The sequence below is a fragment of the Larus michahellis genome, chromosome 1, assembly GCF_964199755.1.
Source record: "Larus michahellis chromosome 1, bLarMic1.1, whole genome shotgun sequence".
NCBI lineage: Eukaryota > Metazoa > Chordata > Aves > Charadriiformes > Laridae > Larus > Larus michahellis.
Window position 1 is genome coordinate 193,228,483 of NC_133896.1, and position 19,607 is coordinate 193,248,089.

Genomic DNA, 19,607 nt, shown 5'->3' on the forward strand with positions numbered 1-19,607 from the left:
CTGAAGCTGGTCTCCGCGGCAATCTGAAGCTGGTCTCTGCAGTTTCTGTTCATTCTGCAGCGTCACTATATGGCTACAATGGGTCACAAAATGAATGCCAGCCAAATGAATGCCAGCCAACTACCTGACCTTTTTCTGCCAAGCTGACTTTTAATTCCTCTCTTTCCTGTTTGCAATGATTGTCAATGATGTCCAGTTTCTCAAGATGATTTTGAATCCTAATTCCACCTTTCAACATACTTGCAACCTCACCGGCCTCAGTATACAATACAAAACAGTCTCTTCTTTTCCCTGCTGTATATTCTGCCTGAAATAGATCACAAAGTAGTGAAGCACAAAATCTCTCTTGTGCACATGTATCCAGCAATCCAGCAATCACTGCTTATGCTCTTTTTTTTTGCTGTACCCCTCCAAAAAATGAAAAACAAACACACAAAGTTGTTTGTTTGTTTGATGGTTTGGTTTTTTTTAAAAACACAGTATTTTTACTGTAAGCACTGGTAAGAAAACATAAAACAGTGAAACAGCAGAGCATCTTCCCCACAGGGCCATGTATAGAAACCTACAGCATGCTTGAAAAGTGTGTGTGCTGTGACCGTAATCTCTACACATGTAAAAAGATTTTACAGTTTTAAAACTGATTTGTATTTACATTTAAGACAGCGCTGTCAATGTTTCTAAGAGCTCAATTATAATACTAAGAGGAAGAGAGAACAGGAAGACCTGCTCCATGCTTTCAGCACAGTTCTTTTCCTCTCTGACTTGCTTTTCATTTTTACATTAGGAGGAGCAGGATTTGAACCCATGTTGGAAACATTTCTGTATTTAAGTCAGTAAAACTAAGTGGTTATTTCACATTGCTTAGCATAGTAATTCCTGTTCATTCACTTTTTAGATTGCACTATAAAACTTCAATCCGCTTGCTTCAGAGTCCCACCGTGGAGCAACACAGCACCCTGGGACTGGATTTAGTGCATCAAAGCCATTGATTCCTACTGTTTTGACTAAAAAGTGTTAAGGGATGAATTTAACGTTCACAGTGACAAAGTTACTGCAAGCTTTGGTAAAGACGTTACAGTGGAAAAAGGGTTGTTCAGCACCTTGATTTCTCATGAAACTAGAGCAAAGAGGGAAATTAAAACCAATTCAAAACATGAATACAAATTTACATCACAAATTCAAGCTATTACAAATTCTTCTTAGTTTGACTCCTTCTGTCGTCAGAAAAGGTTATTTATGTGATAGCAAACAGAAGCCCCGCATTTTAAGGATGTTTTTCCACCTAGTTCTGCTCTCAGTCACACCATGGTAAATACCACCTTCACTCACACTGGCGTAAATTCAGAGACAGACAACTGCCCAATTGTCAAGGAGCTTCACAGGGTCCTGCAAGGTATCCACAGGAAAATTATATGCTAACTTAGACCAGGAATTGCTCTGCCTTTGTGGACTTCAATAGGAACGGAAAAGTTCCTGGTGACTTAAAGGAGTTTGTCCCAAACAGGAATATCTGTAAACATAATAATAATTCATAGAGGATATCTTGTGCAAGGAAAGAGCTCTTATGGAGCAAAAGAGAAAATCTAGGAGAGCAGTGGGAATGACAGAACAAGTTTAGCACTGGAAATGTGCATCAAAAGGATGCGATACCTGAAAGCAAGTAAAAATCTTTGAAACAGACCTTTCAGAGAATTACAGTCAGTGAAACACCAAAGCATTTTTGGTCCAAGGAGACACACATGAATCCTAAATACAAAGTGCTCTCACAGTGATGTGACTAGTTAGGATTCTGTGTAAAAATACAGCTTCTGACCACAGAGCTCCTTATGCTATGGCTATTTTCACTTGGACACCGAAATTAGGATTTGGCAGCCCTGAAAGTACTTTTGCTTCATGTGCTCTTGAAAGAATTAAGTTAGAAAGACTGAAAAGTATGAAATTTGGTGCCAAGCAAACAGTCTAGAAGACAGAAACTCTTTTAGACTCTGAAAATTATAACTTTACATTATTTCACTAATTGCTGTGTGCAAAGGAGCCAGTTCATTATAGAGCCACAGATTCTTTCCACGACTAGAAATAACTGGTGACCTGAAAAAAATCCACAATCCACACAACCCAACGTGGATCTGAGTTGCAGTTGTTTTGTGAGCTGAAGGAATGACTTCACTTACAACCTTGAAGCTCTTGATGACATAAGTCAGTCCCTCCCTTCACTGGTGAGGAGGAACATTTCCTCCTGTACTGAGAATACAGTGCTTCAGATGTACTGTTCTTCATCTTCTCCATTCATGAGCAATGACCACTTGTCCCCTTCCTCCTCAACAAAACCATTACGTCTCGGCAGCTTGTCTGAAGTCAAGGAAGAGAGAGACACTTGGCTAATCTGATCCCAAGGAGCCGGTCTGGATGAATCCCTCCTCCTATCATCCATTCCAATATGAACACTGATTTGGGAAGGAGTAAGTGGCTTCATGCGGCCTTGAGCTTGTGCTTCATAACTTTCTGTGTCTGGCTTCTTATAACTAAGGAGAGAAAGAGAAAATATGTTTAGTACCAAGCGGTCAATGTATAGAAGGATCTTCAGCATTAGAACAAATCAGAAACTTTTGACAACCTATATATTACCTGAACTCCAGACACAACATTAATGGCTAAGAGTACTGGTCCCGTGGCATTAAGACAGTTCAATAGTAAAAGAGAGTGACTCTCAAACTGAGATTCTCACAGAAAGATTATAAGCTTGCTGAATTATGAAAGGGTTTGTAGTAGAGAATTTCAGGGGAATGGACTTGATGACCCAAAAATCACTTTCTGATTCAATATAATCAAGGTCAAAAAAAGCCCAGCGATGGCAAGTATGGATGGTCTTCACATGTATGTATTATCATGTTCTTTGGAATCTGAAATTCCATTCAGCTGACGTGAAGCTTCAAGAAAGAGTATACTGTAGTACGGCTTCCATTAGTCTTCCATATGTTTTGGGGGGTTCTCAATATCTAACCACAATGGTGTCCGATACTTGATGTAATCGGCACAAGATCAAAAGAATTGGAGAATAAAGGAATCGCTTTGTGGAAATTTCTCATCCTTTGGATAACTCCACACGGAAAGTTTTTAGGATGAAAACCCTGAAGTGGTAGGGCTGCCAAGAGCACATACGTAGTTTTTATTCTAGGTTGCGGTCTCATTGAGCATTTGCAGAGTCAAAACCATGAGGCAGAAACAGATTTCCTACATAGGTTTACACTGTACTGTACTATACCATACACTACAAAAGACCCCAGCTACAGTAGAAATATTTGAAGGCTTGGACTAATTTCAGACACCATAAAACGTCTTATTTTTGAAAGATGTTTGCTTACAATGCCGTTAAAAACAGGTCCACTGTAACTGCACCCAAAAATGGCACCCAAAAAATGTAGCATAAAAAATCAATAGAATTTGAAAAATCTTGTTATAGTTCAGAAATTGGTTTGCTTCCAAAAAATTGAGCAAGATACTTTATTTGTAGCAAGGTTCAAAAGAATAAATACACTGCTTCTCTGTTTCTCTCTAGCAGGTTCAAAAGAATAAATACACTGCTTCTCTGTTTCTCTCTGGCTAAATTAAATAGACAAAAATTAAAACCAGGTACAAGTCTTTAAAAAAACATCTACTCCTACATTACAGAGAACTGTCTTTTGAATGATTTGTTCATTTGATATTCACAGCAAAACCACAGCTGATCATTACCTCACTTGGTATTGAACTAGATCTCCAACACAGGTGCCCAGGTGGCATCCAGTCACACTTTTAGCTGCTAGTTAAAGAATGCTCAGGACAGTCTTAGTCCAGCTGTGTTCATAATAGTGACATCTCTCTCTTTTGGAGCAAAGGATTAGACAGAACAGCCCAAAGTTGCTGACAGAACAACCCAAAGTGAGGGTGCACTCCATGGACAGTGACATAGAGTGCACCCTCAGCAAGTTTGCCAATGACACCAAGTTGTGTGGGGCAGCTGACACGCTGGAGGGAACAGATGCCATCCAGAGGGACCTTGACAGGCTGGAGAGGTGGGCCCATGCCAACCTCATGAAGTTCAACGAGACCAAGTGCAAGGTCCTCCATCTGGGTTGGGGCAATCCCAAGCACCGATATAGGCTGGGCAGTGACTGGCTTGAGAGCAGCCCTGAAGAAAAGGACTTGGGGGTGCTGGTGGACGAGAGGCTCAAAGTGAGCCGTCAGTGTGCACTAGCAGCCCAGAAAGCCAATCGTATCCTGGGCTGCATCGGGAGAAGCGTGGCCAGCAGGTTGAGGGAGGTGATTCTCCCCCTCTACTCCACTCTTGTGAGACCCCACCTGGAGTACTGTGTCCCATTCTGGAGCCCCTACTACAAGAACCCCAAGCTAAAGGACTGTCTGGTACTTTTAGGTATACGTAGCCCAAAGTAACATCTCACTTGAGTCCCAGCAGCAGTGCTGCCTACGGTTCCCCAGTTGATTAGTATAAGACTACTTGCCATTTGAGCTGCAGGGAAGACAGCACGACAGACACAGAAGAAGCTGCCATTGCAGCTGATCCCATCCAAGGCTGAAGCACGAGGCCAACAGGCATGAACACACCTAGCAAAACAACATAAGGACATCAGCCAGAGGTGCCTCTCCCAATACAGACGTTTCTGTGCCTGCGTATCATAGAACACATCAGCAGTTCTACAACATGACTTGCTGAGACCTCCATGAACACTACTAGACTGATATATATTTACTCACTTATTTTTAAATATGTCCCTTGCATTGCAAGGGATGACCTTTGCACCAATTCAGTTACAACACTGCGGCCACAAGGTAAGACTATTTGTCCCTTCCAGCTACTCTGCACATATGAAACAAAGCAGAAGCAACAGAAAGACAAGGCAATAGTCCAGGCAAAGGAGGGAGAAGTTACTCAGGAAGAAAAAGAGGAATGTTTGAAGTAAGTTTCAGGGAGGAATTTGGAGCATAAGAAGATATCCGACAGAAGCAGAGAGATGCAAGTAGTAGGAGAGAAAATGTATGATTCAGGGTGAATAGAAGAGGGAACACCCTGAAGTGGGATGATATCTCTGATTAGAGCTAGGTTTGAATATACAGAAACTAATCCCCAAGTACTGCTGTGTGAAATAAGAGCATGGTTTTAATTTCATCATATAAGAATTTATTCGTATGAGTTTAAAACTTGGGAAAAAAAAGATTTTTTTCTACACCATTAAAAAAAAAAAGAAAGTATTTATTTTGTTCTTCTTCCGCCAAGTTTTAAATACTCTAGGAATCTCTCTTTGGTTTCTTGAGCAGGAAATCCTGCAAGAAACACCACAGAGCTCAACTGTGCTGCTGTCTTTGACAAGCTGGGCGAGATATGACAGTCACATACCTGCTGCTATGGGTATTCCGAGCAGATTATAAATTAAGGCAAGAATCAGATTTATTCGTATTCTTCGAACTGTTCTCTTTGATAAGTGAATACTGGCAACTACATCCAGCAAGTCATTCTGCAAGACAGAAGAGCATTGAAAGTTTTCCACGTGCAGTCTTCAGAATACCAAACCAAAAAAAGAAGTGTCAGTGATAAAAAGAGGACAAGTCAGAACTATAGTGCTCACTCGGATAAGAACAACATCTGCTGCTTCAATGGCAACGTCGGTACCCGTTCCAATTGCAATTCCAACGTCGGCCCTGGCTAGTGCAGGGGAATCATTGACTCCATCGCCAACCATCGCAACCTTCCTCCTCCCATTTTGGAGCTCCTGGACCTTGGCAACCTTGTGAGAAGGAAGAACCTCAGCAAAGACTTTTTTGATCCCAACCTACGTACAAAGAAAGAAACATACCTGGTTAGTGATATGCTTTATGCTAAAAGGAAGAGCCATTTGCCGTTCTGGGTGAAGGAGAAACAAAGGAAGATCAATCAAACTGATTCCGGTGGAGGCAACACTTGCAAGCTGCACAGAAAGCTGAAGAGCAACATGCCTTTGGCATAAGAAAGGGCCTGACTACAGCCCCTTCCACCTTTACTGCAATGCTGCTGGCAAACCATGCTCTGCCCTTAGTGTCATGTCCCACAGGGCTTCTGAAGCTCTGCTGCCCTGGAGATAAAGGTTTGATGGTTAAAAGAGCCAGTTTTCAGATAATCATGCTGCGTGATGCACTAATAAAGGTTTCAGTGAAATGCAACACAGGAACCATGTCCTATCAGGCAGTTACACTAGGGAAAACACAGAAACACAAGTGTGTTCAAGTCTCAGGGAAACTATGAAAATAAAACAAATGGCTGGCTAAACACTTGTACCCATCCACATCTCAACTAATATGGAGTTGCTACCAATGGCTTTAGTGATGTAGTTGAAAAACAGGTGGGTGTACTAAAGAGAGCTGGGATAATGTCCCTGGTTTGGCTCCATCACCAGGCAGAGATCAGCTTTTCACCACACAAGGTAGAAGCTCTCTTTTAAACTTTCAAAAAGTAACATTTTTAAAAGTTTTTAGGACTGGCTTACCATTTTTACATTGGAAAGGAAGTCAGTGCCAAAAATTCTATGAAAACGTAGGTTGGCACAGACTAACCTTGTTTGAAAACTTCATTTGAGTGCCTGGAACCGTAAATCAAAGGTTGTTTCTGAAAAACTTCTCTTAACAAAGAAACGTGGGGTGGGAAAGTGCTTTACCACAATTGAACACAAAAGTGAAAGCGTGAATCAAAATAGGGGAAGGATTAAAGCATCACACTGAGAACAGTGAACAGAACAACTGAAAACAGACCACACAACATACAAGAACATACATACCCCAGTGCTGGCTGAGTTAGCTGCGTGGTGAGATACCTTAGGAAAGGAAGGTGGCACACGGTAGATTAGAAGTAGACTGATGCAAAGGGAAAGGGGGAAATGAAGATGGAGAGAGTGGAAATGTCACAAGATTGAGTGAGAATTTGGTTTGTCTCTGGAGCAACATTTATAGTCTGAGATTAAGGAAATCTCATATAAACCCAACCTTTTTTAGACTGCTAAGCTTCTTAACAATAATTCTTATTGTTAATACTATATTTCCCTTAAAGATAATTATAAGTCCCCATTTCCCTTATTTGGAACAGGACTGGACCTTAAAGAACTCTTCTTCGTCACTAACCAAGCACAACTGCCCTTCAGTGAAGGGAAGCAGAAGGCTTCAGTTCAGCAACAGACTAATTACTGCAAGAAACTCTGTACCTCTGGAGAAGTACTGACTGAAGAAGTCTTCAGTGGGATCTTAATGCAGCCACTGGCCTTTACTATGCCATTGTACCTGGCCCAATTTTCAGTCCAATTCAAGAACAGTCTTCATTTATCATATCCAGGGAACCTCAGTTCCTGCTCCAAATTCACTGGGGTAAGCAGAGTTTAGAACCTCATCACGTTTTCGGGGTTTTTTTTGAAACGCAAAGAAGCAGATACCTGAGTGGCAATGGCTTTCGCAGTTTTTCTGTTGTCTCCCGTTATCAGCACCACATCTATTCCCATGTTTTTCAGCGTGTGCACAGCAAGGGCTGCCTCCTGCTTGACAGTGTCTGCTACTGCGATCATTCCACACAAAACGCCTGCACAAGGAAACATTGTCTGTTAGAGAGAACTGTGAGAGGCAAAGTGGCAGCAAGAGAACAGGACTTCCCTTCCATCACACCATGGCGGCTTGTGAAATAACACATTCTGGGCATAAGCCTGAACAATTGTCTAGAGTTTTCTAAGCTATGGTCTCTTTCATACACACACACACACTTTTCTCATTTATCCGTTTCAGATCAAACAACAAACACCTTTGATATTTAGAGACAAGGAGGAAGTGGAGAAGAGGAGGGTAGCTTTTAAATATGCCCGACTTCTGGGTTTGATGGTATGGACAAATACAATAGTGGGACAGAGAAAGTTTTGGTATTTAAGCCCAGGTCAGATACTGAAGCCACTCCACCAGAAGAAAGCAGGTACAGTATCTGGGTTTATGTCCCCTAATCTGTCTGGGTTGGATCTCTATTATAATCAATTACTTTCATATAGAAATGTTGCACCTGCCATCCAAACCATTGACTCAACGGTGCATCCACGTTTCCTTCATGTGACTTACAAAAATATCACATTGGTTTATCATTGCATGTTACCTTCCAAAAGTAAGGACTTAAGTAGGTTTTGCGCCCCTGTAACTCTATTTGCTATCCCTAGCAGTGATAGGAACGCCAGCTGTAGATCAGAGCCCTTATTTCCATGTTAAGGGCACTTGATTTTCCTGGACTGCTGATGGAGCCAGGCTGAGACATGCAAACCTTCCCAAAATTGCTATGGAGGAGCACCAAGAATGTTTATTCAGTAATTGAATCACAGACCCCATTTCAAGATCACAGATATACTGGCAATCTATCACTGCTATAGCAGTTTCTCATATTAAGGTATTGTCTGGGATCTCTTTCTGTGTAGCACAGAAGAGAACCCCTCTGGCAAAACTCATTTAGTCTAATCTATTACACTTGAATGACCTAATGAATCATCATGTGTATTCATGAAATGTTTTGAAACCAGTGGTGCAATAGGTTGGCCTGTGATCCTTAAGTGATGTAAAGTCAGGATGGGTCGTGGCACTGCACTGACTCTGCTCTTCCAAACAACAGTCCTAGACAACAGGAGGTTCAGAAATTAATATTTAAATTAAAAACTACCCAACAAAATCTTATAAACACTGTTCTGAGGTGAAAGCTTCTTTTAGGAAGACCTTGATACTTTGCAGTTCTGCACTAAAAGATTAGTAGTTTCTTGACACTAAGCCACAGATCAATTGCTCCAGAGTTTGTTTTTATCCATTCCATGGTAGGATCAACTGATATGTATTAAATCACTCCAAAGAATGGCAGTTACCATCTATAGCCACTAGTATGGCAGTTTGTCCTTTTGTTTCATGGTCTGTCATTGCATCATTTACGTCATTTGCAATATGCAAGCCATTGCGTCGCATCCACTCACGATTTCCGATCAACACCGAGTATCTATGAGAAGCTGATGGACCTTTGTGCATAAACAAAAAGAAAAATGATCAACTGAAAAATAGCAAACACAAGCCAGAGATATTTGGGGATGGCAATGTCAGGCTGCATTAGCTATAGAAAGAAATTCTGAAGAGGTTTTCCTAATTTTGTGTGTGTGTGTGTGTGTGTGTTTCAGACTGGCAATGGTCACACCCAAGACACAAACAGAATTAGTTTTGTTGAAGTGCTGTTGTCATGGCCAAACACAAATGCGTAGGCATTACCTGAAGACTGCCTCATAAAACTTATCCTTCAAGACTCAGTCTGTGCCTGTTTATACACAGAACTGCATCATGAACTTCATGGAAGTATTTGCCTGTATTTGCCTTTGACAGTTGGCATTGTTTTTCTGTGTAAGTGCAGTATGCACATTTCATAAATGCCATGCTGCTTTGTTCTCACAACTAATGACTTCTTTCAAATCTAAAGGCTATTTCTGGTAAGAAAAAAGTAGTTTTGTTCTAACAAACAATGAAACAGTATGTAGAGCACTTCATTATGAATTCAATCCAACTTTACAAGAGCTGTATGAAGCAGGTGAGAAAATATTACATTAACACCATTCATAAATGGCACAGTTCTGATTATTAAAGTTCTTATTTTATTTAATTCTTCTAATAGCTTTCTCAAAAAGGTCAGGAGAGCCACAGTCTTCTAAAGAGAACTGATGAGCTTCTTAAGGAAGGCTTTAAATACTTTTTCTTTCTTTCCTACACTTCAAAAGAGCAAAGTGGCTTCCACAGAGCCTGAAACAAAACCAAATGTATTGACCTAATCAAAAATATTAGGCACTGAAACTTGTGTTGCAGATATAACACACTTTATTGTGCATCTGCTGAATAGATTTTTTTTTAAAGTAAATGCCTTGAGAGATCTGTGAACAGAAAACAAAGGGTACAAGTTAATATGGAACTAAAGGGTAGGATATAGAATGCATCAGTAAGATAACATATGTTAAAGGTAACTGCTCTAATATAATATAATGCTAATTGGCAAACTTCGCTCTCTGCTGGACCATCCTTCTCTCCAAAAAAAGACACTGCTGGATATGCCTTCTTGCTTATGTATTGCATCAACTTTTCGAGTACACATCATTGTAGCATCTAAATTCTTATTTAGGTTTCTGAATTGCAGAGAGATTGAGAGTAGGAGAAATAGAAAGCTTCAATTTTTGTTGAGGTGCATTTTTGTCCCTCATGTTCTTTGTCTCCTTCTGCCATAAATCCATCTTTCTGTTGATCCTAGTCCTATGGGATTGCTTTACAGTGGTCAGCACAGTTGATTCATTACCCCTCTCATTGTGACGGGCGGTCAGTTCGGGGGCAGACATACCATGGGATTCGGAGAGTGGGATCAGCTCGTTATCTCCCAGAGCAGCATTGCCGTTCCTCCTCCTGTTAGCGTCCAGCTTATCGAGATCCTCCTCGGCCATGCCCAGGACAGCCTCAACACCTCCAACTTGGCAGCTGATGCCACAGCCCGGGACTGCCTGGAAGTCAGTGCAGTATCCCAGGCTCTGAGTGCCAAGCTCCTGCGGACGTAACCAGAGTTCATCATCAGTCTGTGCTGCCCACATCGGGTACAGATATTAGATAACTCCTGCGGAATAGAGGCCTCATTCCTCCTCTTGACAATGACTGACTGGAAGAAAATCAGCATGGACTATCAGTAGCACAGGACTAAAAATAAGAAAATTCTGGACATGCTGTGGTTTAGACTCAAAGGGGCAGCCATACAGATCACATCCAGGGCTCAGCCCTGGGAGCAGCAAACCATAAAGGACAGCTTTTCCTGGTAGTCCAAGGACAAAGCAGTTATATCAGTGGTTCACGACTTCAGCCAAGACTAGGAACTAAAGAGAAATACTATAACAATAAGGCATACAGCTTCTGAAAAGATGCAACTTCTAATTAACCTCACAGACAATTGGCAGTGGGGGATCAGGCCTTTTATATATATGTAAAAGTACAGTGAAAAACTGTATTTAATTCATGGAGTGATCTGGCTGGATGACAAGGAAACTGGGTCTTTCTGTTGGGTTAGAGAGAGAAGCCAGTGAGCACCTTCAAGATGAGAAAAGGGATTACCAGGACCCTATGAGTTACAAAAAGAATGGAGAAAATACGCATTTATAAACAAGTTGTTCTGGGTTGTCTCTGTAAGTTGGAATTACATGTACCTTCCAGTGACCTTCTTACAACAAAGGGGTGATAAGGCAGGTGGTAAGAATATTAGCAAACAGTATGGCACTGCAATTCATATAAGCCATGATCCAGTAATAACTGGTACATACTACAGAAGTGTTGGGGAACTAAAATAAATTTGAAAACAGAAAATGTAAAATATGAGAGAAGCAACTGAATCATTACCCATACTCTCTTTTTCCTTCTAAATTTATATATCAGCTTCCAAATTTTACCACTGAAAGATCTATCACTAATAAGTTTGATATACTCTTGCCAATGAATTTTTCCATAAATCAATTAATGACTTGTCTTAGCAGAAAGAACTTATTTATTTAAACCAGGCTTCCTATTTTGGTTACTATTTGTGCTTTCATTCTTCCTGAAACATTTGAAGAACACATGCAATATATAAATGACCTTTGAGGATTTGCAAAATTTGCAGACTTGAGTAATCTATTAATTAATTTGTGAAATTCACAAATATCACAGTTTAATATTCAGGTTTTAAAGCTTTTTGCCCAATCTATAAGCAAGTGATTAATAGAAGTGACTACAGTCAGGTAACATATGAAATGTCACCACACACATTTGCTTCACAATGCGATTTAAGCATAACTATTCCTCCTGCACATATTCCACAGTCCTTGTTTTCCCACTCGTTCAAGAAAAACTTTGTAAGATGTTGCTTGAGAACTCCACAGCATTACCAGAAAAGCAAAGCTTAGAATATGCCTCCTAGTATCGTCCAGATTAAGATGCACAATCGTAATCTCTGCCAGTTTTCCAGCCTGTTAGTTTTCAGGCAGGCCTGTCCCTCTGGGACTTGCTCATTTTATACAACGTTGCTGCATTTGCACAGATCCCTTCAGGCCTTAGATGAAATAGGAAGGCTAAGTACCTCTCTGCAATATTTAGTGACTGCCACTCCTAAAGGATGCTCGCTGCTGGCTTCTGCAGTGCCAACCACCGCCAGTACCTTCTTCAGAGAGAGCACAGCCGTGTCTCCCAGCAAAAGCACCCTCATGACTTTAGGAACTCCACAGGTGATGGTACCCGTTTTATCAAACATCACAGTCTTGATCTGCAAGAAATAAAACAGAGTTACTGCCTAAGCCCTGTGAGCATAGGGATGCTCATATGCTTTGGGCACATAAATACAGGCAAGACCTTAAGAAGGAGTTGACTATATCCACACCAAGACAGAATAAATCTACAAAATTAGGGATTTCTGTATGTACCTTGAACTATCTGTACAGGAGGTCTCCCTAAGCTTTCTTATTCATTCCCCATACAGTGATTTCACTGAAGCTTCAACATCATCCTATATCTATATCCAGGATCTCAGACAACAGAGTCATTGCAGGACTTGTACTGTCCGTTGGGCGTGCATGTATGTATTCACATGCAGGATTCGGATAATGGCACCTGAATCACTTTTACCATGAGGTATATGATTCAGGAGGGCTTCTACAAATCCTGTTTGAAACAATTAACAACAGCACTGAAGAAAGAGGACTCAGGAAGTTATCTGGGGATACGAGCAGGTGGGAAGAGTGCAAGAAGCTGCAACAAGTTTCAGAAACAATAACCTAACCAAACCCAACCTCATGCTGTTCGCTAAATTCAACAATCACTTGTTATCCAGCCCAACGCGTCTTGAGGAATCAGGAGTGAACCAAAAAACACAGCCCCACATACACTGAAAACCAAAGCTGAACTCAATTCTAATCCTGGAAATAAACTTGGCATAGAGAAACACAGGAACCAAAAAAACTCAACAAAGTAGGCACTATTTCCATTCCCAGCTATTCCAACCTGCCAACCTTGCAGAATCCAACAGGTCGCTTAATTTGCCAAGCCCTGACCCTAGCCTCACTTCAATTCAAAAGGTAAAAAGTCCTGACACTACTTAGGAGTCATTCTTTTATTTTTGCAGAGCCTTGGAAAAACTCCTGGTCCATGCTTTGTAATACCCAATAAGAACAAGAATTATCAGTCTGATTAACTTATTTTTACCATTCTTTTCACTTAAAATGGTCTGCCTATGTCTAATCCAGTCTACCACAGCATGGTTTGAACTCATATTCTTTTCACTAGCTGTGGACATACCAAACCTCCTTGTCCTTCTATCTCCTCCTCCTCTTTTCATCATTTTTCTGTCTTTGAAGGGCTCTTCCTGCCTCCCTTCCATCTTCTTTCTATACACTAAAAGCACTTCAAATGATTCTGTTTTTCTCTTACAATCCCACATTGTAAACTACTGATCATGAACAAAATGCGTTTCACAACAGCCCTCTGAGGAAAGAAGGAAAACACTGGATTATTGGGCTCTTTCACAGAAGAGGTAAAGAGAGTGCAAAAGTCAGAAACCTCTGAGGTCGTGCAGAAGATTAGCAGCCTCACTGGCATAAGACTGCAGGAACTGTTGGCTTTCAACACTTTGCTGTGACTACTTTGAAGAAAGAAGGTCAGATCTGTCTTCTTTACCTTAATGAGCAACAACCAATAGAGAAAAAAAAAACAAAGAAACAATATTCTGCAGTCTTTTTCTGGACCAGCAGAATTTCCTGGGAAATTATATCTCATGTAGCAACAGCAGGGTAAGCTACAAAAGTACAGAAAGAACTATTAACCTTGTGTGCCATTTCCAGGGGTTTTCCACCTTTGATGAGAATACCATTCTGCGCGGCAACTCCTGTGCCCACCATCACAGCCGTGGGGGTAGCCAAGCCTAAAGAACAGGGGCATGCAATGCTCAGCACAGTGATTGAGGTTTGAAACGCAAACCTCAGTATTAGTTCAGTTTTTGAAACGTGTTTGTTCTGATTCTGCAAGAAGAGGAAAGAGAGGGAAAAAAAAAAAGAGGAAAGAGATTATGACTGCTGATAGAAGATAACATATCTGTACAATCAATCATATCCATTTCAAGAAATACATTTACCTGAAACCTCCAGTACAGGAAAGCAATCTATTATTGTTACTGTTATGGCAGAGAAAGGTCAATGTTATGAATTGTTTATAGCAGTATTTTCTGGCTTTTTTTATGGTCAAGCACACATACGCTTGGCTCTGCTCTCAGGCTCCCAGATGACAACATAATTTGCTGGCTTTTCCTTTATAGCTTAGCAAAGGAGAACCCTATTTCCAGGTACACAGATCCCCACCGTTGCTGAGCATAGCATGTACACCTCCTAAATATAACAGAAGCTCATCTTCTTTCTAAAGCCAAACCCACTATCTGCCATCAGTAACAAGGATGCCCAAAAAAACAACAGGCAATATAGGAATGGCTCAGCTCCTTGCAATGCAGCTATAGATCATATTTATCCAGAAAGACTGCCAATAATTACAATTTTTAGGAACCCCATGCAGAACATTTTAATTGGTGTAATTGTCTGTTCTGTGTAGAAAACACCACATTATATAAAAGTATTTGCCAAGTTGCAACATCAAACCCTACACACAGAAGGTATGTTAATTACACTGGAAGATATCCTAATACCAAAATTCAGCTCTTAATGAAATTACTTACAGGAAAATATTTTTGAATAATATCAAAATTTATAAAACCAATTGTAATCCATGCTATCAATGTCACTGTTGAAACGATGATGATAAATGGAACAAAATATCCACTAAACTTATCTGCCAGTTGCTGGATGGGTGCCTATAAAAAAGAAAAAAATGTATTTGTATGTTTGTGATCAAAACACATTAAGTATGTAGAGTTCATGAAAATATCTAATATTCCTCATCTGATTCTTTTTTGAAGTCTGGAAAACACACAGTTTATTGAACAAGGAAATATATAAAAATATAGAATCTTTTTCTTATATAATCAAAATCTGTGAATAATTTTTTCTTTTCTATTATTTTTACCTTTGACATTTGAGCTTCTTCAACCAATTTCACGATTTGTGCTAGAGTGGTATCATTACCAACATGAGTTGCATTAACAAGAACTGAGCCCTGTGCATTTATAGAACCAGCAATCACTGTGCTCCCAGGCTTTTTAGTGACTGGCATAGCTTCCCCTAGAAAGAAAAGGTAAGAATAAATGAGGCAATACCCCTAATACTGGTGAACATAGTTCATTAGCACATAGATCATTGTATGTTGCAAAAGCAGCATGCTAAGCAATAATGACAAGAAATCACATATTGTGTATCTCTGTCTAGTAGAGGCATGTATAAGTGCTGTTATCCTCCTAAAAAACTTTTTCTAGGTTTAGTTTCAAAGCAAATGCTGTTCTCTTGGTCCTAACCCTCCAGTATGCCATCCTTCGAAAGGGCCAGGAGCAAACTGACTGTAAAAGAAACTGCTAAGAATTTCTCTGATTAATAATTTTCAGTGCCCATGCATACACACGCCAACATCTCAGCAATATTTCCCCATCGTCCATCAGAAGTTATTTCTGAGAAGGTACCATCTCTACAAATACATTCAGGGGAAACTCCCACCAGAATAATAACCGTGTTCAGACTCTACCCATTCCATCCTCTAGTAAAAGTGACCAAACCGAGCAGAAATTCTTCAGCTTTTCAGGGTGTACACAGATATGGGATTTGGATTCAAGCTCACAAAGGCCAGGCACAGTGTCCATTAAGGTGGGAGATTATTCAGACAGCAGCTTTTGGGTTGGCTCTGCTCTCTTTTCTTGTAAGAAAGTGTTCTAGAAGATTTAACTTCTCTGTATATGTGTAAGGGAAGTTACCAGTAATGAGAGACTCATCTGCCATAGAACTGCCTTCAATGACCTTTCCATCCACTGGGAACTTTCCTCCAGGAACAACCTTTACAATATCACCCCTTTGAACCAGTTCAACAGCTACCTGCTCCTCCCTGCAAAAAAACCAAGTAGAACAGAGAGATTATTTACACTGTCAGCTTCAAAAGAATAGTAATGCTTTCACATTAACTGCATTGAGCCTAGTCTGTGCACCCAGGCAGGCTGAAGGGGTTTTGGTTCACAAATACATACCTGACGATAGAGTGGTCAGGTCCAAGAGTCACCACAGTGGCTTCTGTGGCTTGAAGAGATATAAGTTTAGCAAGAGCTTCTGAGGTCTTACTCTAAGAAACAGAGATAAATATTTAAGATATATTAAGATATATAAATGCTGATGCCTACTTAACACAATTTACTCTGAAAGACCTTGTGTAATATAGGCTACATAAGAAACACCTGACTCAAAATTCCTCTGACTAGTTTTATTCTTCTCTCGTTATAAGTACACAATAATTAGTGTGAAGATGAGTTACCTTTGCTATGTGTTCCAGCCATCTCCCTAGGGCAATGAACACGAACAGCATCGGAGGAGTGTCGAAGAAAGTGACAGGGCTTTTCTCTGCCTTTTCAATTATTGCTACCATCAGGATCACACATGAATACACGTAAGCAATCGTCGTGGCCAGTACGATGAGCACATCCATATTGGCTGTCTTGTGCTTCAGTGATTTGTAAGCTTGTACATAAAAATACCATCCACCAAGAAACTGTTGGTGCAAGCATGGACAGACTCGTATTAAGATGACAGCAGTGAAAGCAGAGAGTACATAATACTGCCTATAGCAGAATTATAAACACATAATAGATAAGGGAAGGCATTGCTGTCCCATGTAAGTTTAATATTGATATAACTTCAGTGGAGTGGTCTGCTAGGAGGCTGACTCCACTGTCATCCTCTCCCTTGCTCTTCCTTGTTCTCAAAACAACACTGACAGCTAAATATCATCCTTTTCCTCAGCAATGCAGAGTAAACAAGGCACAGAAGTTGAAGGGATTTACCTATAGCTATACAATTATGTGGCAGCTCATCAGGTATTTCTTCATTTTAACACTACCTTCCCCACTTGGAAAACCATCTGACGCAACTTTGACAGGAGTAAGTGCTGCGAGCAATTACAGAATGGATAACTTGCAGAAAAGTGCCACTTCATTCTGCATAGGTGATACAGACAAGAGGGCAGTGCTAACCCACTAAACCTTTTCAGTTTCCTGTCTTTACCGCATCAGATTGCATAAATGGGAAATGAATAGAAAGCAAACCCCTAGGAAGTACTGTGGACGTACCTGAACAAAAGTGCACAGGACAAAGAAGAGAAGATTTAAAATAGATAATCCAGGAATGAGATTCTTTTCCAGTACCATAGACCCATGGTGCTCACCGTTGGGTATTAGCATATAAATCATTAGGATTAACACAGGGATACCAAACAGTAGGCTGCACAAGAAAGACTTCCTCCACCTGAAAAGTAGAAGCTGTAAATCCCTGGTTGTCATACACCCCACAGTACCCAGGCCAAACAGTGTCCTTGCAGTGCAGAGCTTGGGGCGTTAGTACCATACTAACACACAGCTTCGGGATATTTGGGACAGTTTCATTGTCTCCTACGTGTTTAACTATATAGATTTCTATAGACTTCTATCAGTTAAAAACTGAAACTAATGAAAGTAGTAAAAGTACTTGAACCACATGGCAAATTGTAAAATTAAATACGCTTTACACAAAGAGAAGCTAAATTAACTGGGGGGGGAGGGGGGTGGTGGTGGTGGAGGGGGATGAGTTACAAGAGATACACGTTCATTAGTGAGAAATACTTACTGCTGTATTTCCTTTTTATGATCCAGGTTATGTGCATTTGGAACTCTTCTAGCCACGGAAGCATGAAAGCCAATTTCCTTTTTATTGAAAGGGGAGGAAAAATGAGTTAGTTTTGATTAAACTAACTGTATTACTTATAATATATTTAAATGACACTACTTTTAGAAGAAATGTCAGAAAAGGACACTGTTCCATATTTAATAAATGCCAATTTCTTATATATTTTTAGATCCTGCCAACATGAGATGATATTTCAGACAGTACTCAAAATGTGGACTGCAAAGGATTTCTGCTACCTACACATAGACACAGTGCATAGATGCAGTAAGTGTTCTGGGTTTCCTAGACCCAAGAAGCTCCCACTGACAGCTGGAGTTCTGCTGCCCTCCTCCTCAAAGGAAATTTATGCCCTTTCATCTCCACTGAAGAAATGTGAGACATGGGAAGTACCACAAAAGAAGGTAAAAATGTACAAGTCACTGAGCTAGTCAACCTTGCAAGCATCTCCTTAACACTACAGTTGAGTAGATATACCTGAAGTTGAAAATCAAAGTGGCTGGAACCAGTTTAAATCTGTAAAACAACAAACTGCAGGGCAAAGGATCCCAGAAACAAATATATTTAAAAAGCCAGTTTTGACTGACGCTCCAGTGAGTTACTGCAGTAGAACCTCCTCCCCCACAAAAAACACAAAAAACCCAAAGCACACTTGTAAGCACAGTACATTTAAACTTCGTATCTGCATCACAAGATGCTCCTGTGGCAAGATGCACTTTAGAGAACTACTCAACCAGCATGAAGAGTCTCCTAGATAACACGTTAATCGGGGCTGCCTCATCAATTCTGCTGTCTAGGAGCTTTTTTCTGAGTAAATACTCTAGAACACAAAAGGCAAACAGTCTCTGCTGTCCTCCTGACTACTCACTGTGCATGCCTCATACAGTAAGTTCTCTTCCCTTCTGGTGGGGCAGAGAAAGAAAAAGTTTTGTCCACACATGGGCTATGATAATGGCAGATTTTATGATCTGTGTGGTTACTGGTAAGCCAGGATTTTTTTCCTTTAGTGGCTGTATTGCAAGGTCTTTTGGTTCAAAAAGTTCTTCTCTGAACTGGTGTGGGAATAAATGCCAGTGTATACAGAGATATGTAATACTTGTGATATCAGCTGTTGCAAAACTTCTTTTACAGCCTCTTTCACTGGCAAGAGAAAGTAGTATTTTCTTCTGAAGTATCAACACCTCACTGAAATGACTGGAAATCAGACACACAATTCTACACACAGAACTGCAAAGAATGAATACATGACACTTTTACCAGATATAGATAAAAAAGGCTTCTTTTTTGTAGTTTTTAGGGTCTGCTTTTAAAGTAACAACCTAGGAGATTATGCACTACTGAGGAGCACAGCAGCTTCACCACAACAGTATAAAAACATATGGCCATTACCATGTCATCTGCAAAAGTCAGTGAAACCTCTCAAATATCAGCTGCTTTATTTCCTTTTTAACTTCAGCTTATAATTGCTCATACATAAAAAATTTTGAAAGCCTACCTCAATTATTTTTATAATATCTCGAGGTCCGGTAATTTCAGGATCAAACTGGATGTGAGCTTTGCAAGTAGCAAGTGCAACTGAGGCGTAGAATACGCCATTTGCTCTCATGAGTTTGGATTCAATACTGTGAACACAGGAGGCACAAGTCATCCCTGTAATCTAAAGAAAAGACAAATTTAGGTCCAGTTAGCAGTCCCCCA

At 40.3% G+C, this 19,607-nt stretch overlaps 1 protein-coding gene across 3 annotated transcripts in view; it reads right to left on the reverse strand.

Moving 5' to 3' along the window:
* Positions 1–450: 450 nt before the first annotated feature.
* ATP7B (ATPase copper transporting beta) overlaps positions 451–19,607 on the reverse strand; it is a 40,662-nt gene continuing 21,505 nt past the window's right edge. For 2 of the 3 annotated variants that reach the window (XM_074566506.1, XM_074566500.1), the window contains exons 5-21: positions 19,405–19,566; positions 17,853–17,929; positions 17,321–17,495; positions 16,510–16,743; positions 16,229–16,320; positions 15,962–16,089; positions 15,127–15,281; positions 14,780–14,914; positions 13,881–14,075; positions 12,146–12,328; positions 10,394–10,592; positions 8,895–9,041; positions 7,449–7,591; positions 5,622–5,825; positions 5,393–5,510; positions 4,500–4,602; positions 451–2,522 (exon numbers count right to left, since the gene is read on the reverse strand). In XM_074566506.1, the coding sequence (XP_074422607.1) occupies positions 2,258–2,522; positions 4,500–4,602; positions 5,393–5,510; positions 5,622–5,825; positions 7,449–7,591; positions 8,895–9,041; positions 10,394–10,592; positions 12,146–12,328; positions 13,881–14,075; positions 14,780–14,914; positions 15,127–15,281; positions 15,962–16,089; positions 16,229–16,320; positions 16,510–16,743; positions 17,321–17,495; positions 17,853–17,929; positions 19,405–19,566 (2,715 nt within the window). In that variant the 3' untranslated portion in view covers positions 451–2,257. Of the gene's footprint in view, positions 2,523–4,499; positions 4,603–5,392; positions 5,511–5,621; positions 5,826–6,803; positions 6,840–7,448; positions 7,592–8,894; positions 9,042–10,393; positions 10,593–12,145; positions 12,329–13,880; positions 14,076–14,779; positions 14,915–15,126; positions 15,282–15,961; positions 16,090–16,228; positions 16,321–16,509; positions 16,744–17,320; positions 17,496–17,852; positions 17,930–19,404; positions 19,567–19,607 lie in introns of all 3 variants that reach the window. The other variant, XM_074566492.1, reaches the window with a different exon arrangement.